This window comes from Falco naumanni, chromosome Z (assembly GCF_017639655.2).
Source record: "Falco naumanni isolate bFalNau1 chromosome Z, bFalNau1.pat, whole genome shotgun sequence".
Taxonomy (NCBI): domain Eukaryota; kingdom Metazoa; phylum Chordata; class Aves; order Falconiformes; family Falconidae; genus Falco; species Falco naumanni.
The window spans coordinates 76090265-76113871 of NC_054080.1; the positions used below are offsets into that span (position 1 = coordinate 76090265).

Here is a 23607-nt window from a genome sequence, read left to right on the forward strand (position 1 = left end):
TGCTTCTTAGGAGCCAGCGAGTTGCCCACTAATTGACTTTGGCCACCCCATCATGCAGGGATTGGTAGCAGCCTTCCATGTCAGAGGCTGCCATCCCCATGTCCCTGTCCTGCTCCCAGGAGTCACCCACCCTCTGCTACAAAACTGAACATCAGAAACACTGCAGCTTGTTTTCATGTCCTTGGGTTGCTATGTTTTTCCATGGGCTATTTTTATTCTTGCCCTGATCCCAGTCATACTGGGGATTTAATGTTTCAGCCAAAGCAATAAGAAATAAAAAGCAAAGAAAGTGAATTGGGATCCAGAGTATTTCAATAAATTAGAAGGGGAAAAAAATTAAAGGGAAAACAAAAAAAAGAAGACGTAACCCATCACAGAGGAAGCAAAGCAATCAGAGCAAAAGCTGTCAGCTTTGCCAGTTCCCGTTTGTTCACAGATCAAATTCGCTGTCTCTCTTGTCCAAAAGTAACAACTCCTAAGTCTCCCTCATGCTCCCAGTGGAGTTGTTATCCATATTGGAAACAAATCTACTTTGACACTCCTGATGATGTTTTACCCAAATTGCCCTTTGTCAAGCCACCTCTCATGTTTCTCATTTGCACCATGCCATGTCCCCGGGACCAGCTCGGGGCCAAGGTGACCTCAGGCGGTGCTGGCACCAAGATGGGCTCACACTTGCCTGTCCAGCAGCTTCCTCCAAGGCACTAGCCCAGGCTCTCTGCCACTAGGTCCCTCTCCTCACCATCCCCTCTGGCCCTGGGGAAAATCTGGTCCAAGTCAAACTTCATTTGGCAACTAAACCCCAGACCGTGCATTGCTCAGTAGGGAAGTGTCTTGGTGCTGACTTCCAGCTGGCAATGTCTGCTCAAATGTCCTTACCCCTGAAAAGCCCCGATACTCCAAGTCTCCAGGAAAACCTGCCTTTTCCCTGCTGGTCACCAAACAGGGGGAAGAAAGAAAAAAGCTTTGCAAGAAAAAGGATAGACTAAGTCCCTACAGCCCATGCTGGCTGCAAACACCCACATGGAAGCTTCACAGTTAAGCATCTAACTAATTGTTATGGGAGCCCTCCAGGTGGGAGTTTCAGATGGTCCTGTCCTATCTGTGTGCCTGAAAATGCTGATCTCCATCCTGGGTGACAAATCTTATAGTCCATGCTGCAGCAGTGACTGCCCTGTGCAGAGGCAAGACGCTTGTCCGCCACCAACAGGAATGGTTGTGTGCAATGGTCCCCTGTGTGTAGTCAAAATATTTAAGAGTTGTTTTTCAGGTGCCTGCAGTGTCAATGGCACTGATTTATGCATGGGCTGGGGACTTAGGTAGTGTCATGGCCATCCAGATTGTAAGAACTGAGCAAGGGGACATTTTGCAATCTGTCCTGGCCCAGCTGAAGACACAACAGCAAGAACCATTCTGATGGAGACTGCTATCACCACCAGTACCAGCTCTCCTGCCCAGTGGATTGATTTCCCCATGCAAGGTTTATCCTATGCCAATACCCAAGTAAATTAATTTGTTGAGTTGCTTTTTCTTCTTTTAACGTTCTGAGTGTCTGTGCAATGCTTGAGAGACACAGCACTAACAGGGCTTTTCTCCTGCTCATACCTGTGGTCCCATACAGCCCCTCTGGCTGGTTGCCTTTTGGAGATGCTGAACCCATAAACCAGAGCCTTTTTTCTTAATTCTCCTGACCCATGGCAGACCCAGCCTTGCTAACCTGTTGCCCAGCCTGGTCCCTACCGTGGCTCCAAATGTCTCTGAAGCAATGGGGTTTTGATCCAGTCTCTCCAGTCATGATTTGCATCCAGTCTGGTTTCACCAGTGACCTGCAAGGGTGTGGATCACCCCCTCAGTCTCCTAAGGTCTTTGCAGAGATGCACTGAGCCCCACTAAGGCTGAGGCAGAGGGTGTAATGAGAAGAAAAGTAAATCATGAAATGCCAATAATTATCAACATCCCAATTAACTGGCAGTGGTGGCAGCCAGTCACCAGGAGCTGGGGGAGGAGAGCCAGCATCCCAGCAGCATCAGTGCTTTGGTGGGCATGCAGCTGCTTCACCCTGCCCAGACCTGTGTCTGTCTTCCCATCATTGAGGGCAGTCCCGGGAATGCACACAGGGACACCTTCCCCTCCTTTTCCAGGCTCCAAGACAGCATTTCACCACTGTGGTTGCTGGACTGGAGCTGCAGAGACCCATGCGGTATCGTCTGCTTGAGAGCTGCACTCTCCCGAAGGGTTGTTAACAGCCGAGGGATGAGGAGGAAGCAGGGTAGTCAGTTTAATATCATTTTCCATGTTATTATCTCTCAAACTTCTCCCCAGCAATTTGCTCAAGCTCCTTGCCAAACAAGCCCCCGCCCAAATAGGCTTCCATGTCCGCAGGACTCCATTTATAACTGAGATCCCATTTAGCTGATAAGCCAAGGGAATTCAAGGAGGATTTAAGCTAAGCAGTTATCTGTGACCAGTAGCCACAGCGTGCATCACATTAGGTTTATCGGGGACATGGAAAGCAGGGGGACAAGAGAGCAAACAGCCTCCAAAGCAGCTGGCCAGAAACCTGAGGGATGCAATCACTGCTGGCACAAACACATCTCTGGGAGACTTTAGAAGCAGGCAAAGAACAGGGAGCAAACACCTTTCCCTGGGACGTGTTAAAACTCCTGCACACACCAGCATCACTTCTCCTCCCCTCCTCCGGCTTCACACCACCATCTCAGGCATGTATTGCTTGCAACGAATTCACTTGTCTTCCCAGCCAGATATTACAGTCTAACAGATACACTTAACAGGGTTGTGAAATCTGCCATAAATTTTACTGCCCTACATCAATATAATGCCCTGCAAAGTTAATATGGAGATACCTATTTTATAACAAGGACAAATAAAAACATAACCCATTAGCACCCAGCATTAGGAGTTACATCTCTGATGGCCAGATGCTGCAATGAAATGGGTAGAGAATATTAATATGGGTATCTATAAAGCTACGCAAATGTACATACACATATATATACCTATATAAAAAGGAAAGACTACTGGATTTGCTCAGATACTCTGCAGTGTTCAGAGGGCTGTATTTCCACGCCGCAGGAGAGATTGGCTGCAGATCCAAATGCACTTCTCTGCTATTACACCATGTCAATTTTTCATCATCTCAGAAGCCCTTGTCATGGAAAAATGGATAACTTTAAATTGATCCAAGGTCAGAGTTAAACACCTGGACACAAATGCAGTAAGGAGTAAAGAATAAAGAGGAACCAGTTACTTCCCATGCAAACTAATGGCATTGGGGTCAGTCGTTCAGGATGCTGAGTTTGGGAACTCCTCTGGCCTCTCTGGGGGAGTAGGTGGCTCCTGGAAATAAAAATCCCTTTGGCATCTGTGGGCATTTCCATACTGAAGGGTCAGCGGGATGAAGCACTGTGCCCCACAGCTATGCCTGTACTGATGGCCATGGGGTGCAGCTGCCGGGCTAAGCATTCCTGGGACAAAATGGGACTGCTGGCTGCAAACCCGGCAGTGCTGAGCTGAAACCAACCCTTGCAGTCCCTGCCCTTTGCCAGCCCCCAGCCAGGCTCCAGCACATGCTGGCAGCATCCCAGCACAACCAGTCTGCATGCCCTCAGCTCCTTTCTGCCCCTTCTCTGGCTGCCCTAGCTACTTGCAGACAAAGATTTTGGCAGCCGCGCTCCTGATTCCTCCACTTCCAGCCCCAGCACATGGCTCTGGTTTCTTTACTGTTCAGCTCAGTTGCGGCTCTTGTGGGTAGACATAATGAGTTTCCACAGAGTCTGTACCAGTCTCTTCCACAGAGGCCAACAGCTGGCCCAACAGCCACCTGTAAGGCACTGGGTAAGAGCTATGGAGCTGTTTGTCATCCCCAGAGAGTGGACAAGGGCAGCCCAGCTTCCCAGTCCACTCATGCTCCTCTCTGTCCATGTATGCCTACAGCATCCCCCACACACACCAGCCAAGTTTTTCAGTCTCCCAAGCATCCAGCGTATCCCAAAGCCATAGGAGCAGCTGGATGAGGAGGTGTCATCTACATCCTCCTCACCACTTCTTCTCACCTATTCCTCGCCCTCTCACCGCCTCCATCCATGTCGCCAGGTACCAGGTCAGCAGCAGGCATGCAGCAAGACCAGTCCCCTTAGCAGCACCAATGTCCTGGATCATTGCATCAATGACCTGAAGAACAACAAGCTCAAGTCCACATTGCCCAAGAATGGCAACTCCAGGCAGGGGCAAGCCAAAACCCCCTGGGCAGTGAGCCCCCATCACCTTCCTCCCTGGTATCCCCCATGCCCCATGTCCAGCTGCCCCTGCCTCATCTCTCCCTACCCTCTCCCTCCAGACAGTCACCTCAGCTTGTCCCTTCAAAACAGTCATTATTATAGATACTGTACTTTTTGGTCCTATTGTAAAGTAGTGAAAGATGTGAAACAAAAGGTATTAAACACAATCAAAGGGTGGAAAGACTGTGTCAACTACACTTGCAGGAGTGATAAGAGATTTTGCCTGTTTTCCGTCCATATGATAGTCTGCACATGGCACAGCCTGGAGAGCATGAAAAGGAAAACAAGCACAAAACAATGCCAGCCCTACCTGTGCCCTGCTCGACAAACATGAAAAGAGAGGTCTTACGATGGGGCAATCCCCCACCAAAAAACTGAGTGATGGATAATGCCAACCTGCAGCCAAATAAAACATTAAAAGCCTCCGATAAGAAAAGGCCAGGAGGAATTAGTTATACATCACCACCACCTGCTGGGTATCACAGGGAGGATCCCCAGCCACTGCCACCCTGCCACGCAAGGTCACCCCAAACCGTGTGTGGGACTCCCCCAAGAGCAGCTGCTCACCTCTCCAGCGGGTATTGCAGGGAGAGCAATCTCCCATCAACAGCCTGAAAGCACTGGGATTTTAAAAGCTTGTGTGAAGCCAGTCCTTTTTGTTACTGCATCAGTGCTAGGCAAAATAACAGACAGCTGGTGGAGGATAGGATTAATAAAGAGTTAAAGAAAGGTAAAATAATTAGGGTCCTGTTCGTGGGGCATATGGAGAATGGGGCTTGTCAGAGCAGCTTGCTCTAATTTTTTGTGGAGATTACGAATTTTGTAGAGAGAGATAATAGCGTTGCTGTAATGTACTTAGGCTCTTGTAAGCCATTTGATCTGCCCCTGCCTGACACTCTGATTAATAAAACAGAGCAACAGCAAATCGACATGGCACACAAGATGTGCGGAAAAGCAGCAAATGAGGACATCCAAATGGGATTAAAGAGGGGGAGCTGCCTTCAAGAGAGCATTTCCTGGGGCGTCCCCAAGTCCCATCCATCACATACGCACATGGGATGAGGGAGGGAAGATGCAACCCTCCTGCGAGCGGGGACTGCGTGGGCTGCACCAACAAGGCAGGCACCCTGGCTGGGGGCAGCAGCTCTGCATAGCATCTGGGTGCTGCCCCAGGGGATGATCACCTCAGCCCCTGGACTGTTAGAGCTGAAAGGCTTTTTGCAAATCTGGGTGTACGTCAGGATCATGCCTGAGCAGAGGCAGACTGTCTTTCTCCAGCCTCAGTGAGAGTCCATCGCCAGGACTGGGGTTCAGAGGATGTGCCAATGTGAGACCTTTCCAGGAAGAGCACAGTGGATCACACCAATAAGCTCTCCATCCCTCTTGTCCCTTCACAAACCCAAATTCTCCCCTCGGAGGATCTCAACCAGCAATTAGAAGCAGCTGCTATTGAAGGTTTACACTAAGGCCTCACTGTTGGGCTGCCCTCCTTCCTCAAAGTTACACAGAGTGTGATAAAGGCATGAGAGATGCTAAAGGGCTATAAGGAGGAATTGGAGACCACTGTGCCGGAGATCTGGGCTGCCCCATCTCACCTCCCCTCTCTTGCTGCTTCACAGCACTGGGCTCAGCCCATCAGCATCCCCAGAGAGCCACCACACTCTGGGAGCCATCTCCACCACTTAGTCATTAGCCCCCAGGTCCTGGTACTGAATTTGCCATGCCACCTCAGGCATCCTCCCCAGACCATTGGGGAAATCCCCAAATCAGGCTCCCTCCCTCCACAGCTCCCACAGCCCCTCTGCTCCTGCCCTTTCCCTCTGGAACAGCCAGGCACTTAGGACAGAAATACTTTTTCAGACAGAAAATGCCAGTTCATCAAAACGCTTCCTAAGAAAAGGTCACTTCAGAGGAATTTCTCTTTCCAAAAACCTTCTGGGGGAAAAAAAAAAGACATGCAATGGTTTGACAATCCTCTTTCAACAGCTTTAAGTGAAAACTAAATCTTCTTCCCTCCCCCCCTACAGGTGCCAAATGACTTTTCATTTGGAAATGGAAGATCATTATCATCTTAAAAAAAAATAGGAAAGGGTGAAATCAAAAGAAAATCTCTGGAAAAAGTTAAAATGAAACACACAGCTGAGCCCAATGCAGCAAGCAGGAGCTGGGCTGCACTCTGCCAGGTTCCCTGGAGTGGCTTTCGTCCCAGCTTGGGGCAGGACAGGACTCCCAAGTCTTAACAAGCATCCTGGGACAGTGGAGCTGATTCTATGCCCCATCCCAGCACGGGCTTTGCAGGACCAGAGGGGTAGCCAAACATCTTTCAACCCATGCTCTTGCCAGGGGCACAGACCCCACAGCTTGTGACAGAGCAGCAGTTTCAATGGCCAAAGGTGGCAATGGGGCCAAGGGACCCCCAGGGGACCTTGTCTCACGGGGGGCGCAGAGCAGCACAGATGTTGAGGTGGGAAGCAGGGGGCTGGTGTTTCTGTTGCAGCCTCTCTGCATGTGCTTGCAGCCCCCCAATATCGTCACCAGCCCTCAGCTGTTACAGTTTAGGCAGCGTGGGGAGTGGGAATGCCAGCAATCAGGCATCCAGAAGGGAATCCAGGCCCAGTTCAATATTGAAAGAAGAAGGGCTTTGAAAGGAGTACGCTCATTTTCCTGTTTTGTCCTTTGCCAAGAAAACCGGGGGGATGGGGGAAGGGGCAAAGGGGTGGGGGGAACAGTGGAAAAAATGTCTTGGCTGGGCCCTCTCTGCCTTTTATCTCATGGGCAGCCTGCCGAGACAGGGTCTTCCCCCTGCTGAGCCCACTGCTAGATCAAATGAAAGGAGAGAAGAGTTATAACTCCACCACCACCGCAGCCCCCTCCCCGCAAGGAAAAGGAAAGGAGGAAAGAGCAAATGGCCCCACAATGCCAACAGTTCTCACCCCAGCTGGATGGCAACCAGTCAGCTCCCTGGCATCCATGAGGGGTCAGGCAATATCCCCCCCAGCTGACAAAGGGAACCTCAGAGAGATCCAGATGTGGTTGTGTGTGTGGAGGGGGGGGTAACACCGTGGAGGGGACAGCACTATTCCATGGCCTTGAAACAAGGGGGAAGGTCACCGGTGGCCCCAGCAAGCATCTCCCCAGGGTCCTGCTGTGCCCATTTCTCCATTGTGCCAGACCTTTTAGACCCAGCTTTGAGCAAACAGCTTAATTAAATGCCTTTATGCCAAGGACTCCCTCTGTGTGTTTGTGTATTTGTGGATTAGCAGTTAATACAGTAAGAGTCTTTATTATAGCTAAATTGATTTCTTCGCCATTTCTTTTTCTTTCTTTCCTTCTGTATTTCCCCCCCTCTTCCCACTCACCAGACTGCCCTCCCTTGTCACAGTGTTTCCCCTGGGGACCCTCACCTTCACTGCCCAATGGTGCTGGTAGGATTGTGATGGGGAGGTGATCATAGCAAGAACCTACTGATGGAGATCTGGGGGACTAATGATGCTGAAGGCATCTTTTTTCAGGGAGGACAGATAAGTGTGTTGTATGAGGGAGAAGAGATCCCTGATGTGTACAGGGTGCTCACCATGGTAGGCATGGTGGGCACAGGCAGGGTGGGGACCCCCAGCCATCCCCAGCCCAGGGACACTGCAATTCCCCAAGCAACAAGGCCACAGGACCCCAGAGGGAAACCCCAGCTCCAGCCCTGCCTGCAGACTGCTGAGGATTGCTTGGCAGGGTCTGTGCAATCCTACCATCTTTTTCTTTCCATTGCAATTCAACTTGCCTACATTATGATCAGTACTGGGTACTTAACGGCTATGACTGCAACAGATCCGCAAGGAATCAACCAGACTTTGCTAGCCCATTGCTCAGTATCCCCAGACAACTCTGAAAACTCACAGAGTTTGGAGCTTCTTGCTGTGGTTAATTAAAAAATATTAGTTAGACTGGTAAAGGCAGTCGTTACTCAAGTTGGGAGCTGGACATTACTCTGAGCCGCCCAGGATGGGCACAGACCTGTGCTGCACTTTCCTTCCTTTTCCTTTTCCTTTTCCTTTTCCTTTTCCTTTTCCTTTTCCTTTTCCTTTTCCTTTTCCTTTTCCTTTTCCTTTTCCTTTTCCTTTTCCTTTTCCTTTTCCTTTTCCTTTTCCTTTTCCTTTTCCTTTTCCTTTTCCTTTTCCTTTTCCTTTTCCTTTTCCTTTTCCTTTTCTTTCCTTCTTTACTGCCTGCCTGCTCCATCTGCCTTCCCTCCTTCTCTTTTTCCTCCCTTCCCTCCCTCTCTCCCTTCCTCCCTCTCACCCCGTGCCCCGTGCCTCTGCTGCAGGTGGGCAGAGCTGCCCTCTCCCCTTCCCATCCCCGGGCAGTGGGAGCCAAAGCCTTAATTAAACTTGGCTGTGAGGAATGTGAATCAAAAGGCTGTTAAAAAAGAAAAGAAACGAGGGTACCTGTGGGATTACACGAGCCAGAAAAATGCAAAGCCGGCTTCCAGCCGCCCATAAAATAGATGCTGTCTCCTTTCCCATTGGCAGGGCTTGGCTGAGCACAAAAAGGCTGGGAAGAGGTTTTTTATGGGAGTTATTTATAGCCTGGATGAATAGCAGTGTGTCTGTCCGTGGGTTTCTGCCTGTTGGCGTGTGCTGAGGTTGGATGGAGCAGAGGGTGTCAACCTTGCCGGGTGTCACAACGTCAAGTTTGGGATGGCACCAGCAAACCTGGATACAACCCCCAGCCCTGGCCAGCCCTTCCTGCAAGGATTGGGGGTGGCATCATAAGAAGAGAAATCAGGGAAAAAAGGATGGGATGGAGCAGCTAAAAGCAGCTGCTTGCCCTGTGTTACCTTGCCCAGTGTCACCACGCACCTGTGTGGGGACAAGCAATGGGTTATCCCAGCCCAAGAGCCACCATGCCTGTACCACCTATGGGATATCCACTGTCCTCTCCTCCCTAACATCGTCACTCTTGGCCTGGCCACTTTTCCTCTCTTCCCCCGTTTGATGGAGGTGTCTGAGAAGCCTTTCCCTGCATTTGCACCAGAAGCTGATGCAAAGATTCACCTCTTTGTGAACAAAACCAGTTTAAAATCATCACCAAACTCCAAGTGAAGCTCAAAAGTTGGCACTTCAAGGAGTACATTCATTAAATAAAGGGGGGGTGGGCAGTGAAAAAGAAAGGAGAGAGAGGAGGGGAAAGAAAAAAAAGATTACCTTGCTGAATTAATCAGGCTTCACTGTAATGTTCAGCCTCAGATTTTATTTCCTGTAATAAGCCCATTAATACGGGTGTCTATAGCAGGGGGCTTTTAGCAGCAGGCACCATTAGTGTAACGAGGAAGGGCTAATAGAGTTTTATTGGAATTTTTACTCCGACATCACAGCCTTTTAAAACAGCTGTCTCAATAGGCATTATTATTCTGATTAACATTTAGACAGCACAAATCATAGTGATGCCCTTGGTGTCCCGCAGGTTCTATCATAATCATTCCAAGTCCCCATAGTGTCAGCTAGTCCTTTGGGGGGGGGGTGGTGTGGTGTTGAATTTTAGACCCCAACAGAGGCTGAGTTATTTCTTTTCTCCCATGCCAATGTATCGGCTACTTCTGAGGGGGCTTGCCAGGCTGCAGTGGAGTGGGGTCCTGCTGTTACCGAAGTGCAGCAGAAGCAGCTGGAACCAGCTGGATGCTTTTTGAGCATCTCTGATCCCCCAGGGAATTTGAAAGCAGAATCGCAAGGGTTAAAATGCAAGTTGGCATCCTGGATACCCATTCTGGCTTCACTCTCACTCTGTCTCTTGCCTACATGAGAACTTAATTTTTAATTTAAAAAACTAAATTAAATTTTATTTAAATATATTTTTCATTGTGTGACTTAAATATTGCAACAGCAGTTTGGGTGCGGAGACCCAGTGGTTTGCGGGGCTGCATTTTTTTGGGGCAGCAGCCAGCCCCAGGGCTGGAAAAGGTTTTCCTTGTATCCGCAAGACCCGTGCCAGGTGGAATGGAGCCAGGTCCAAGATGGTGGCACCACGAGTGTGTAACACTGGGAGTGTCACACCAGTCCTTGTACAGCCCAAAAGCATGTGCAGGGCTGGCATGGGGGCTCCTACTGCCTGGTCAGCCAAGATGGACGGGGTCTGGCCTCTGTGTTATTGATTCTATTCCAGCCATGGGGAAACTGAGGCACAAGGCAGGGCAGCAACTTGCTCACAGGGACAGCACAGGCAGCACAGGAGTCCTGCTTCCCAGACCAGGCACATAACCAGGAGGGAGTCGACAAGTTGCAATGACCTACAGACAACTGCAAGCAAAATAAGTGAGGAATTAAACACCAAAAGCAAGTAGGCTGCAAATACATTTTTGGCTTTTATCTGTCACATTTTGTTTCATGGGGGTAATTTATGAGGACGTTTTATTGCAATTGAGCGTGGCAGCATGCGCGGGGAGCAGCAGCTGGCTTGTCCCAGCTCCGGCCATACCCTGCAGGGCTTAAACCACCCTGGGTGCACTGAAGCAGGTTGTTTGCTCGGAGCAGGGCAAGGGAGTCTGAGAGCACCAGCTGGGATGGAGACCTACCAATTACCTTCCCATTAGCATCTAATTAGAATCTCTCCAACCTCTTCTGCTCTCTCAAGGGCTCTACCTCTGCCAGGAGTCATCTCATGCCCAGGTGCACCCTGAGGGGTGACTTTCCACCCCAGATCCATACTGGTACTGTGACATCTCCCTGCTCCCAAGGCTTTGTTACTGACTCCTCAGCAACACTGAATATAATTAGCAAAAATTTATAGCTTCCTTCTCTGGAACATCAGGACGAAGGGGGATCCCTCCTTCCCGGTGGCTGTGGGGCAGGCACAGATGTTTGTGAGCTCTCACAGCTGGCTCCAGCAGCAGAGGGGTGCCAGGCACAGCTGGGATGCCTGATCTCAGACATGCCAGCAGCCAGCTGGATTTCACACCAATCCTGGGTGCTGCAAGGCCTCCTGCCATAACTCAGCATCTCCCCCACTGGTGGGTAACCCCCTTTTGTGATCGAATGTGTCCAGTTGTTCCTAGCTCAGACCAGCCCCTTGCCCTCTCATTAACACCTGCTCCCTCCCTTCCCAACTAGTAGTGTTCGAGGTGAATCCAGCAGGAATCTGGACCCTTCTGGGACTCCTCTTGCTTTAAACAGAGGTCACCAACTCTGGGATGAGGTCCCAGGGTGGGAGAAAGGCTCAAAACCACATGCAATGGCAGGTCCCCATTGCTGACAGCTGAGGCCCAAAGTACCTCCTGAATGCTGGGCATGCAGGAAATTTGGGGGGAGCTGGGGGAGTCCACTCCTTAGTGACCACGTGGATGCTGCAATGTGACGGTATTTAATTACCTGCATGTCTCAGATGATTAACAAACTAAATTGCACCCCTGGTGCTGCTGTTCAATGCAGGGCCCGTGGTGCTCTGCAGCTGGTAGGCAGCATCCAGGCATCCCATTGTGTCCACCTGGGACAGCAGCCCTCCCACAACACGTTGTCCCCTTAGGGCTCTGAAAATGCCTTGCAAGGAGGTCCCAGTAACCATCACCAGAAGAAAAAAAACACCAGCTGGCTGACGAATGGGCAAGTCACCTCCAAAATGGACTGCTGGCCCTTTGGAAAGTCCCTGCCAAGGCAGCTGTCAAGCCTGGGGGAAACGCTCCATGTGGCCCAGGACAAGCTGGGTGCTTGCTGCACCAGAGGCTGATCCCATGCTCCTGTGTGTCTGTCTAAGCCAAGATCTAAAAGGGGCTTGCATTTTGTTTCTCATTCTCCTGGCATAGCAGATCTCCCCACAGCATGGAGCCGCCTGCTGCAGGGCACCAGGGTGTTTAGCATCTGCTTAAAATTTTTAATTGTTTTCATGTTAAGTGCCTGATGGTATCTTTTAGATAGAAACAGGAGGGATTTAACCTTCCCTCCCTCCCTCCCTGTTCCCCTCCTTCCTTCCTCTCTCCCTCTTCCTCCATTTCTTCCTTTCTTTCATCTTTCCTTCCTTTCTTCCTCTCTTCCTCCCTGCCATTCTTCCTCTCTTCCTCCCTGCCATTCTCCCTTGCTTCCTCCCTCCCTTCTCTTCTTCCTCCCTAAAAATTTACTAATTTCTTCCTTACCTCATTCCTAAAAGCCCCATTCAGTCACCAGCAACAGCAGCAGGCAAGGAGAAACTCAATGATAAGGGCAAAAACAACAGTAAAACTGGAATGAAATGACAGCCATAAACCCAGTACCAGGAGGGACAGTAAAACTGCAGTTTGGCAGGAGCCAGCAGGCCTGCACTAATGCTTTTTTTTCTGATTAAAACACTCTGGTCACAGATTAACTTCCTTTGCTCAATATTTATTGTCTCACCTGTGCTGGAAGGCAGGGAGGAGAGGAAGAGAGGTAGGCAGGATTGGGGACTCGGGATCTGAAGCCAGCCTTTGGCATCTGCCTAGGACACAGATGCATAACCAAAGGTGATGAATGTGCCTCCAGCAGTTATCCTCCAAGGGTCTCTGTGCACCCCGGCCGTATCTCGGAGTAGCATCCCAAGACTTACGTGCGGTTGCAGAAGGGGTCAATGTCAGAGCTGGAGATGCTCTGAGACTCAAACATGCAGGAGAGGGGAGTGATGATGGAGACAGGCACTGCTACAACCCAGGAGAGCACACTGGTTTGTCTCAGTCCAGCCATAGCCCCAGCAGCTCTGGTAGCAAGTAGCACTTGGTAGACTGACTCATTTGTTTCAGTGGCATCAGAAAATACGATAGAAATGAGACTAAATTCCTGGTCGTCCTCCCTCAGGCATCTGTACATGCCCACAATCACCCTTCTGGGCTTATCCCTTGCTCCCTGCTGAGTGCAGGATGAGTTGGCCCAGCAAAGAAGCACTGTGGCCCTTTCCTAACCCCTCACAGCCCTATTAATGTGCCACAGAGGGAGCAAACACCTCCGTGGGACCTCCATGCATTTTCAATGCATTAATTCCATTCTTGAGCTTCGCCTCTGCTCCCGTCACTCCCCCCGTTGCCTGCCTTTCTCATCCTTCCAGCTCGGGAAAGGGATTGCAAAGGATATATTTGCGCTAATGCTGGGGGACAGGGACTCAGGACAAGGGTGACCCCACCACAGGGACACTTTTCCCAGGATCTCCGACAGCTTCCTTGCAGAAGTGAAATGGCATCAAGATACATCCCTACAGGGAATCCCAGTGGGCCTAAGATTCTCTTTGATGCTCCCAGGACAGGAGTAACAGCTGGATATCCCACAGCCCCTCCACTCCACCACCCCGCACCCAGCTAGACTTTTTTTAATCTCCTCACCATAAATAACTTTCTGATTCCAACTGGACTGTAACCACCGAAATATAAAAGGCTTCTGGGCTTTACAGCCCACCAGCAATGGTTCCTATGAATTGCGATGCCTTTGTATCCCCAGCAGCTCCATTTGCAGCAGCCCAGTGCCTCCCCATGCCATGGGAAAGGCTCATTGCTCCCCTCCAGCCCTTCACACCCCCTCGCACGAGATGGATCTGTCATGAGGAAGCATGGGCTCAGCATAGCCCAGGTCCAGCTCTCACACCTAGCTGCATCTCCTGCTCTTCCTCCACTGGCTGCTGACTTCCACCCTGAACATTGCAGATATTTTTTTCTGAATGGGAAATTTTATTTTTTATTTATTTAAAAAAAAAAAAAAATAATTCTCAGGTTGTCTCTGAGCTAATTTAGCAGCAGCTAAACTCCAGCAACCGCTACCTGCTGGGGAGGGCATCCCAGCATGGGTACTAGAACTCCTCGGCACGCGCTGCCTCCCCAGCCTCCATCCTAAATCACAACACAACAAACAAGCTGTTCATTAGGCACTGTTTAATTAAGCAATATGGATCCTGCCTCAATATTTACAATCCCACTTGCTCTGATTTATTAGAGAGAGAGTCTCGTTTTTAAAGACGGTGACTGTAAAGTTTAATACTGCTTGACTTACTGCTAGTTTCATTTACGGCCCCGGGCCAAGGCGCTGCAGCCCAGCCTGGGAGCCGGTGGGCTATTAAATCAGAGCTAACTGCGCATGCAGGGAGATGACTAGCTTCGTTACAACCGGTTCAGCGGCTAATTACCCCAATCTGGATTCCCACATTTAAGCCAATTTGTTGCCGCTTTTCCGTGGCCCTGGGGAAGAACAGGGAAGTTCATGAGGTTGGCACAAAGGCACTTGTTGCAATGAGAAGCGATGGGGGCTGCAACAGGGATGGTCGCAAAGCCCAGGAAGACAGTTTGCCCCAGGAGGGAACAAATCAGTTTGCAAGAGGCCAGACTCTAAGCTGGGCACCCACCACAACACCTGGGAGAACACAGTATACAACGATGCCTCAAGGGTCACCCCAAGACCCACCACTCCCTCCCCAATACCCTTGGGCACCCAGGCAGCCCCGAGGGCTGGGTGGTGCGATGGTTTTGGGGCTCTGGGACAGGGCAATCAGGGAGGAGGGTGGAGCTATCATGCAGGAGGGCCACATCCAGCCTGGCTCTGAGCCTCACACTGGCCAGGCCCTTCTCCCTGCCCCAGCGCCGCGGGTAGGGATGGCGGAGCAGTGTATGGGGCGGGGGGGGGCACAGCCCTCCCCACAGATTGTCATCTTGCAGGTAGAGGGAGAGCATTTCTCCCTTCACAAGATATTTCTAGTCCCCAGGATCCCATCATGGACTTGATGAGGAAAAGGGCCTCATTAAGGAGTTATGAGAATGGCTCTTTAGTGACAGATAAAAACTGCAAAGCTGTGGTGGCAGATGGCGCTGGACACTCCCCACATCAGCTGCAGGGCATCACTGTCCTGGACCAACCCCTGCACAGCCCTGGGGGAGCTTCCCTAGGGGAAAGGGCTGCAGCGGTATAGGGAGCACAGCATCCCTCAACTCAGCCCAGGGACCGGGCTGCTGCTGTCCCACACCACGGGTGGGCACAGGGAAGGGGAAAGGTGGCAGCAGCACCATGAGCAGAGGCTGGTCCCCCTGGCAGCCCCCGGTCTAACACTGAACCAGCCCCTGGCTGCATCCTGGCAGTCCTGCACAGCAGCCCCAGTACCTGCAGCAGGCAGGACGAGGGCTGCAGCCCAGCAGCCCCTGGCAGAGAGGAGGAAGAGAAGCAGCTCCAGTGCTGAGCATCCCAGCCAGCAGCCTCCATACAGCAAGTTTGCCAGGCCTCAGCCCTCTCCCAGGAGCTGGCCAAGCCTCGAGCAGCACCAATTCCTCACGGCTTCCCACCCCTCCCCGAGCCCAGTGCTGAGGCAGGCTCAGAGCTCCCCCCAGGGAGGAAGAGCCGGCAACGCAGACACGGGGACAGCAGCAAGCAGCACGGGGCTGCGGGCACATCTCCTGTAGCCCCCAGTATTACCATCCCTCCCCAGCAGAGACCCCAAGCCTCCCACCCAGGGCCGGAAGCCACGAGGGCACAAGCAGAGGCACTTTGCTTCCAGGTTTTATTGGTCAGAGGCACTGTGGCAGGCAGTACTTCCAGTTTCACCAGTAAGACTGGACTTGTAAGGAGGGTAAGCCCTTTAGTGGTAGTAGGAACATGATGCGGAGGCATAAGACACAGCCTGGGACAGGGAAGGAGGCGGAAGGAACAGCACCACCTGCATGAGGATGCCACAGGATTAGGACTGGGGTACCTGAACAGGCAAAACCAGCCTCCAAGCTGGGCCAGGCCACAACACGGCTCTGGAGAAGCTTGGAGGTCAGAGGCTTCACAAGTGACATGAGTTCCCAGGCCTCAGCTCTCACCACCCACAGCTGACTCCTTTCCCTGGCCTCACCAAGTACAGCTGAGGGCTGGCTCTGCTGCTCCCCATCACGACATCTCCTTGGCCCTCTGCTTGTAGTGCACCTCAGGGAGGCTCCTCAGGCGCTCAGCTGCCTGCAGGGCACACCACAAGGAGCAGCCAGTCCCAGGGATAGTCCTGGCACAGGACCCCCTGGCTCACCACAATTTCCCCCAATCTGCACCCACCTGCTCAGGGGTGAGGTCTCGCTGTGCCTGTGCCAGCATCTCGTAGCCCACCATGAACTTGCGGATGGTTGCCGAGCGGAGCAGTGGTGGGTAGTAGTGGGCATGGAGTTGCCAGTGCCTGCAGTCCTCCTCCAGGAAGGAACCCGTGGGGGCACCTGCCAGGGTGCAGCTACTGCATGAGCCCTGGGGAGGGGATGGGGATGCGGACGACAGGGTTGCGGGGGTCCCTCAGCCATGCCACTCACCGTGCCAGCCCATGGAGTATGGGAAGGAAACTTCAAAGAGGTTGTCGTACTTGATGAGCAGCCTCTGCATGATGGAAGCCAGGCCTGCAGGGGAGTCGCAGGGAGCTGGACCTCAAGCTGGCCAGCCCTCTCCAAGGGCAGGCAGCACACCAAGCCAGGGAGGGAGGTCCCCCTCAGCACCCCTCCCTGGGTGAACATTGGTGACAGGCAGGAGGGATGCACTTGGCAGATCCCCCGCTCCCCACCCATGCAGACAGCCTCAGAAACACAGCAGGAGGAGCCCCCATTCTTCACCAGCCAGCACTCCAAAAGTATGAAGCACCACGGGCTTCATCACCCCAAAAAGGACACCAGTCCCCCCACGAGTGCTGCCTGTGTCACGACAGCCAGCTCTTGTCCTGGCACAACAGGAGTGCCAGTCCCCCTCCAAGCTGAGGGTGGTAGCCCCGCACCCCAAGGGGACACAGACCCTCCAGCCAGGCTGCTGCAGGGCAGCATGCTAACAAAGGGGTTAGCATCCCAGGGGATGTGGGACAGGGGCCGACGAGGTGCAAAGCCACTCACTGTCCCTCTCGCCCTCCCAGAGGTCCTGGAGGCGGCAGACATGGCGGCGAGGTAGCAGCAGAGTCTGGTAGGGCCAGGTGGCCCAGTATGGCACCACGACCAGCCAGTCCGCATTCTCCACCACCAGCCGCTCCTGCAGGACAACACACTCGGTGGGGACACACGCAGCCTCAGCGTCCTGGGGATGGGCGCTCCCAAGGGCCTTGTTCTTGGGGGGCCTGGGGGGCCCACCCCAGCACATATCCAGCTCCCAGGGAGAGAATATGGACCACCGTCATGTCCTCACCTTTCGGCGAGCCTCCTGCTCGGCGTACTCCAGCAGCATGGGGACACCGTGCTGGCTCAGGTGCTGCCGCTGGGTCCGATCCTCCAGGCACGCCTCATTTGGGAGGAAGCTGCTGGCCCACACCTGGGGGGGACATGGGGGCGCAGGCCTGGGTACCCCGCATTTGCAGGGGTGCCCCAGACACCCTGCCCATCTGCAGGTCCGTGCTGCCACCAGGTGGAGAGTCTGACATCTGGCAGCTACAAGGGACAGTCCCCAGGAGAGGAGACGGGACAGGCATAGGGGTATTCTTGCTGCAAAAAGCTTTGGGACTGGGGTGGGGGGATTCTCGTTCACATCCTCCCCCAAGTCCGTTGTAAGGTCACCCACAGGGACTCGTGTCATGGGTGGGACAGCCTCACCTGGCAGTGGGGGTGCGGGTTGGAGCAGCCCATCATCGCTCCCTTGTTCTCGAAGATCTGCAGAGGAAGAGGTGCAGCCAGCAGGTCCCAACCCCAGGGTCCTCACTGCAGGCTGCCACAGTGTCCCCAGCACACCAGGAAAGCAACCCGCAAGACAGCAGGGCCTCACACCCGCCTGGACAGGCTCAGGTGGCCAAGGGACCTGCACGCAACTGGAATGGTCCCAACCCCAGATGCTGCCAGAGCACTCAGCCCTGGACCCCCACCTCGACCCAAGCCCCCCAGGGCAGAGAGAGAAGGGCAGCCCCCACCAGCCTCAGACCTGCACCCAGGGGTAGGAGGCACCCAGCTCGGCCGCCAGCTCTGCCCACTTGTCGATGACAGCCCGGATCTCTACCAGGGACATGAGGGGCAGCGTCAGGTCCGACCAGGGGTGGAAGCACATCACCTTGCTGCAGAGGAAGCAGACACGGTTGGGACTTATGGAGTGTCTCTGGAGAACCTCATGGTCCTGCTGGGCGCAGTGGAACAGGACTGGATGAGCCCCCCAGAATAAAGGAGGTGTGCACTGAACAGGCACCAAAAGGAGGGGAGCAGGCTCAGGACAGCTTTACCCCATGGGTCCTGGATGACATCACAGCCTGGACCCCCTGAAGCCATGGAGGTACTTACCACACACCCCGGGCTGCTGCAGCTCGAAACAAAGGGTGATCACTGTCACCTGGGGAAGGACACAGAGCGGGGAAGGAGAAGGCGCTGGGAGAGCACCCATGCCTCTCCAGGCCACCCTGCTGCCTGCCCAGGATCTGAGCCTGGGGGTCCCCGGCAGCCTGCTCTCCCCCTAGATGTTACCAGGCTCCGGAGCATCAGGCTGCAGCGCAGGGAAGTCATTTGGGAAGACAAAGGTGCCCTCGTACTGGGGGTTCACCTGCCGGGGCGAGAGACAGGCTCAGGGTGGGGATGGGGTGGCGGGGGGAGCCCAGACGCCTGGGCCCTTGGTGGTACCTCGCCGTTGGCCCGGGTGGCCCCGGGGCAGAGGGGGTTGTTGGGGTCCCAGCGGGGCACATCCTCGTGGGGCGGCTTCTCCAGCTGCCCCTGCCAGGGGCGCTTCACCCGGTGGGCCGACACCAGCACCCAGTCATCCCGCAGCGGGTTGTAACGAGCGTGCTGGTGCTCTGCCGGGAGAAAGGAGAGGGGCGTCAGGGCGGGAAGAATGCGGGGCGCAGACCCCCCGCAGGCCGGGCACCCCCGCCCACCACGCCCCCCATCCGCGGGTAACCCTAAAGGGGGTCTGCGCTCCACTGTATGCCCCCCCGAGCTTCACCCCTTCCTCCCCGTCTCAGTTCGGGGGGTGGGGGTGGGGTCCCCGCTACCACCCACCCACCGACCGTCCCCTTGGCAGGAAGGGTCCCCGCAGCCCCCCTCCCCAGGGCCGGGCTGTGCGCTGCCGGGGGTCCGGGGGAGGCAGCCCCAGCCGTACCGCTGGCGCGGAAGCGGCCGCCCCCCTCCTCTGCCCCCTCCGGCGGCGGCTCCATGCCGCCCCGCTCCCGGCAGCCCCGGCGGCACCGCCCCGCCGGCCCGGCCCCTTGTGCCGCCGCTCCGCTCCGCCCCGCCGCGCCGGCGCAGGGCTGCCCGCGGCCGGGCATGGCGTGGCCGTGGCGGGGGCGGTCCCGCTCCCCGTCGCGCTGGCGGCGGGGCGGAGCGGCGGCGGCGGCGGGCGGCATGGGGACGGCGAGGCGGCGGGCGCTGCGGGCCGGGCTGGCGCTGGGCGCGCTGGTGCTGGTGCTGCAGGGGCTGCGGGGCTGGCTGGCCTCCAAACGGTACGAGTTCACCCCCGCCGAGATCGCCCAGCTCGCCCGGCACCACGCGGGTACGCGCCGCCCGTGGGGACGGGGCCCACCGGCCGTGGGGGTGGGAGGGAGCGGGACCGAGGGGGGATGGGAACGGGGAGCGAGAAACGGGACCGGGGCGGGGGAGCGGCGCAGCGGCCTGGGCTGGGGAGGGGACCCTTAGCGGGGACCGGGGAGGCTCCGGTACAGGGCGGCCGGGATCAGGGGGGCAGCGAGGCTGGCGTCAGGGAGGGGCCGGGGGACTGGCACCGGGGCAGCAGGACCGGTATCGGGAAGGGATTAGTACCGGGGAGCTGGGACGGCGGGAGTGGGGGAAGTGGGGTGGGGAAGAAGGGCACTGGAGTGAAGCGGGGGTGGCGACCGGGGCAGCAGCATCACCGGCCCCGGCTGGGGCCGCACCCGGGGTCGAAGCGTCTCTCGGTGCCGGGGCTGGGCCAGGTCAGGGGACTGTGCCCCGCGATGGGTCAGGGGCAGCACCGACCCCCACCTAGGGCTGGAGGGGAGGGCTGGCTCCGCAGAGCACAGGGTGTACGGTCGCAGCAGAGGGGCTGCACGTCACCAGGGGAGGGTCACTGTCACCTTGCGTGGGTCCCCCATGTCACCCACACCAGGGGTGGGCAGTAGGACGGGACCCTCGGTGCTGCACGTCCTCCGTCACCGGCAGGGGAGGCAGCGGAGCCGGGTCAGCGGCCACAGGGTCTGAAGGCGGGAGAGAGCAGACACCTTCCCTAGGCAGACCCCTCTGCGGGTGTGCTGGGACCCTGTGGCTGTGGAGGGGATTTGGGGGTGGGGTGCAGGCAGAGCTTGCTCCATGACAGGGACTCACGGCGACCCCGGGTGCTGCAGGGCTGGACCATGAGCTGGCTTTCTCCAAGATCATTGTGGAGCTACGGAAGAAGCACCCAGGCCACATCTTGCCAGATGAAGACCTGCAGTGGGTGTTTGTGAATGCGGGCGGGTGGATGGGCTCCATGTGCCTCCTGCATGCTTCGCTCACTGAGTACGTGCTGCTCTTCGGGACAGCTGTCGATACTGGGGGCCACTCAGGTAAGCAGGAGGACAACGCTGGCAGGCAGGGGGTTCCTTTGAGCTCTTTCAACTCCACTTTTTCAGGTCTGACTGCCCTAACTGTGGTGTGCCCGGGGCAGGTAGCCCACTGCTCTGCTTTTATGGTGTGCATGATGCTGGAAAACACCCTCTGCTGGGGCCCAGCCCCCATGGTGTCCTGCAGCATCTGCAGGTCCCTGTGCGGTGTGTGCCATGCTGTGTGGCCAGGACTGTGTGCATCCAGCTGGCAGGCAGCAGTAGGTGTCGCATCTCACGGTGCTTCAACAGGGAGCAAGTGCTAAACACACTGGAAATGACATGTCGGGCTTAGGGACATCGAGCAGCCCAGGCTGGTGCTATATGGCCAGTCACACAGGCAGCCTGGGTACCAGACCTGCCTGCACTCCTCAGTGTGTCGAGGCTCTGGGGCTGGCATCCTTACCCTGGAGGGCTGCTCCAAGTCTTCGGACCTGGGCTTCCAAGCTCTTCCCGGCAGGGATGTGCTGAGCCAGTGCTGTCTGTCCTCCTGCAGGTCGGTACTGGGCGGATATCTCTGATACCGTCATCTCGGGGACCTTTCGGCAGTGGAAGGAGGGGACCACCAGAAGTGAGATCTACTATCCAGGTAAGCACAGGAGCCACAGTGTCCTGCAGGCTGCATCCATGTCCTGGGACACAGCCACTCTGCAGGCTGCGTCCTCCACTGTTGCAGAGTCTCTTCCTTCCAGCTGTCAGAAGCCTAGAGCTCAGAATGGGGCAGTTGGTGTCCTGAGGGGCACATCCCAGCATCTCAGTGGGTGCCAGTAAGAGAAAAGTGAGCAAGTCTGGGGAGGGATTGGGGTGCTTAGCCCTGCATGTCCCATTCCCACAATGTCTCCTCCTTGGGCATGATGTGAGGCAGCCACTGGGAGCCATGCTGGTTGTGTGTGTTGGCAGGGGACACCATCGTGCACCAGGCAGGAGAGGCCACGTCCGTGCAGTGGAGTGCAGGAACCTGGATGGTGGAGTACGGCCGGGGCTTCATTCCCTCCACGCTCGCCTTTGCCCTGGCTGACACTCTCTTCAGCACTCAGGACTTTGTCACCCTCTTCTACACCCTGCGTGTCTATGCCAAGGGCCTGCTCCTGGAAGCCAATGCCTTCTTCAGCACCTTGGGTTGCTGAGCCCAGCTTGCTGGGGTATGCTGCCGAGCACAGCTGGCTCCTGTCCTCCCAGCCCTCTTCTCCTCCCCAAGCCCAGGCTCTAGCAGAGGCAGCAGGAGACCCCTGTGCCTTCCCCACGTTGCTCTGTCCTTCCCTATGGGCCAGCTGGGTGCCAGGACAGAAGGACCATGGTGGTTACAGCAATACAGACCACCAGTTCTCTTTACTACCTGTCTCTCCCCTGTTTTGATTGGAGCCATGACCTGCTTTACCATCCCTTGGGGCCAGAGTGGCCTGCGGGATATGAACACCCCAGTGTGCCCTTGACATGCAGCTGGAGAGGGGCTGGAGCTGATTCTCCCCAGGCTCCACAAAATTTCTACAATTCCTGAGACATCAGGAGGAGGATGCCACCCTCGGGGCAGGGTGCACAGGGTGAGCCAGGCCAGAGCACCCGTTGCAAGGCTGCCTTCAGCCAAGAAGTTTCCCATCTCCCTGGCAGTCTGCCTGGGCTGCGGGCAGCACAGGACGCTGTGTCCAGCTGGCAGCATCTCCCGCAGCTCCATCCCTGCTGACGCGGGTTGGCAGCACACAGTGTCGCCCTGGCACGGGGCAGGATCTGCGCTGAGACACCCTGGCAGTGGGGGTATGCACCGCCTTTCTGCTGGAGGTTCCTCCTGGTCCCCTGTGTGTCATCTGCCCCAGGGGATGTTTGGGGTCCCTTTCCCACAGTCCCCTCCTGGCAGTCTCCCCCAGGGGGAAGAGCCACCGTCTGTCGCCTTAAGGGAGAGCCCATTCCATGTGGCCTCTGGGCTATGCACATACCTAGTGTCTGCAGGTGCCCAAACCTCTGTACTAGCTCAGGATGGCATCTCACCCCACAAAACGCTTCCCCTGGCTGTGACACCCACTGGGGACAGCCAGCTGGCTTGGCTCCCAGCACAGGGTCCCAGCCACCAAGGGAGCACTGTGATCCCCCAACCGAGCCCAGCTGTGGAGCCTGCTTGCAGCCCTGCAGCCAGACCTGTGTGGGCTTGGTGGAGGGCTTTCACCTCTGTGCTGCTGCCAAGTGTGTGTCCCTGGCCATCAGGCCTGTAGCATGTTGCTCCTCCTGCTCCCCAAGCTGTCCCTGTCCTGCTCACTGGCAGCCCCACACATGGGCTACTTCTTAATTTGCCACCTGAAAAGAGATACCGGTAATAAAATTGGTTGTTCCACCTGCTCGGGTCCCTGGGAGAGTCTCTGGAGCACGCTGAGCTCCTACCATGGGGAACGGTGCTGGATCTGGCTGGCTCCAGGCTCAGTGGGAGATCCTGCTGACAGCTGTGTGTCACCGGGGAAGCCAGCACCATCCTGCCTGGGGTCCTGGGAGCTGGGAGGTATGGCGTTGGGCAGGATAAGCCCCATGTCAGCTCCCGGGGACTGGCAGGAGATGGTGCTGTTACTCCTCTGTCCGCTGCGGTCACTGGGGACCAAAAGCCTGGGCCTGTGCCAGCGTCCTGCTTCAGTCAGGGAAGCCAAGAGTCCAGGCAGCTCCATCCTTTAGGGGGGCAGTGCTGACGCTGGGTGTGTGGTCCTGAGTGATGGATGGGCACAGACACAGCAGGTTGGTTCTGAGAGGTTTATACGGAGAGAGACGGGTGCACCTCCCAGCATAAGGGCACTGGAGGGAAACACAGGGTATGTAGGCTCTGTGTGTGTGCACATGCAGGGTATGTAGGGGGTGTGTGCACGTGCTGGCAGACAGGCTGCACGTGTGTGTGTGTGTGTGTGTATGGTTGCAAGCAGGA

General features: G+C 55.5%; 2 protein-coding genes across 2 annotated transcripts; one reads left to right on the forward strand and one right to left on the reverse strand.

The window, feature by feature from the left end:
• Positions 1 to 15738: 15738 nt before the first annotated feature.
• Positions 15739 to 19358, reverse strand: GALT (galactose-1-phosphate uridylyltransferase). Its single transcript, XM_040580821.1, has 12 exons — positions 19259 to 19358; positions 18784 to 18953; positions 18631 to 18706; positions 18451 to 18499; positions 18101 to 18230; positions 17779 to 17835; positions 17378 to 17500; positions 17092 to 17224; positions 16528 to 16611; positions 16283 to 16437; positions 16089 to 16189; positions 15739 to 15908 (listed from the first exon to the last, which is right to left on the reverse strand). Exons 1-11 carry the CDS (start codon positions 19311 to 19313, stop codon positions 16124 to 16126), a joined length of 1098 nt encoding a protein of 365 aa, XP_040436755.1. The 5' UTR covers positions 19314 to 19358; the 3' UTR covers positions 15739 to 15908; positions 16089 to 16123.
• A 108-nt stretch (positions 19359 to 19466) lies between these two features.
• SIGMAR1 (sigma non-opioid intracellular receptor 1) lies at positions 19467 to 23036 on the forward strand. Its single transcript, XM_040580711.1, has 4 exons — positions 19467 to 19648; positions 20475 to 20675; positions 21208 to 21300; positions 21612 to 23036. The coding sequence occupies exons 1-4, from the start codon at positions 19501 to 19503 to the stop codon at positions 21836 to 21838; spliced, it is 669 nt and encodes a 222-aa protein (XP_040436645.1). The 5' UTR covers positions 19467 to 19500; the 3' UTR covers positions 21839 to 23036.
• Positions 23037 to 23607: the final 571 nt, after the last annotated feature.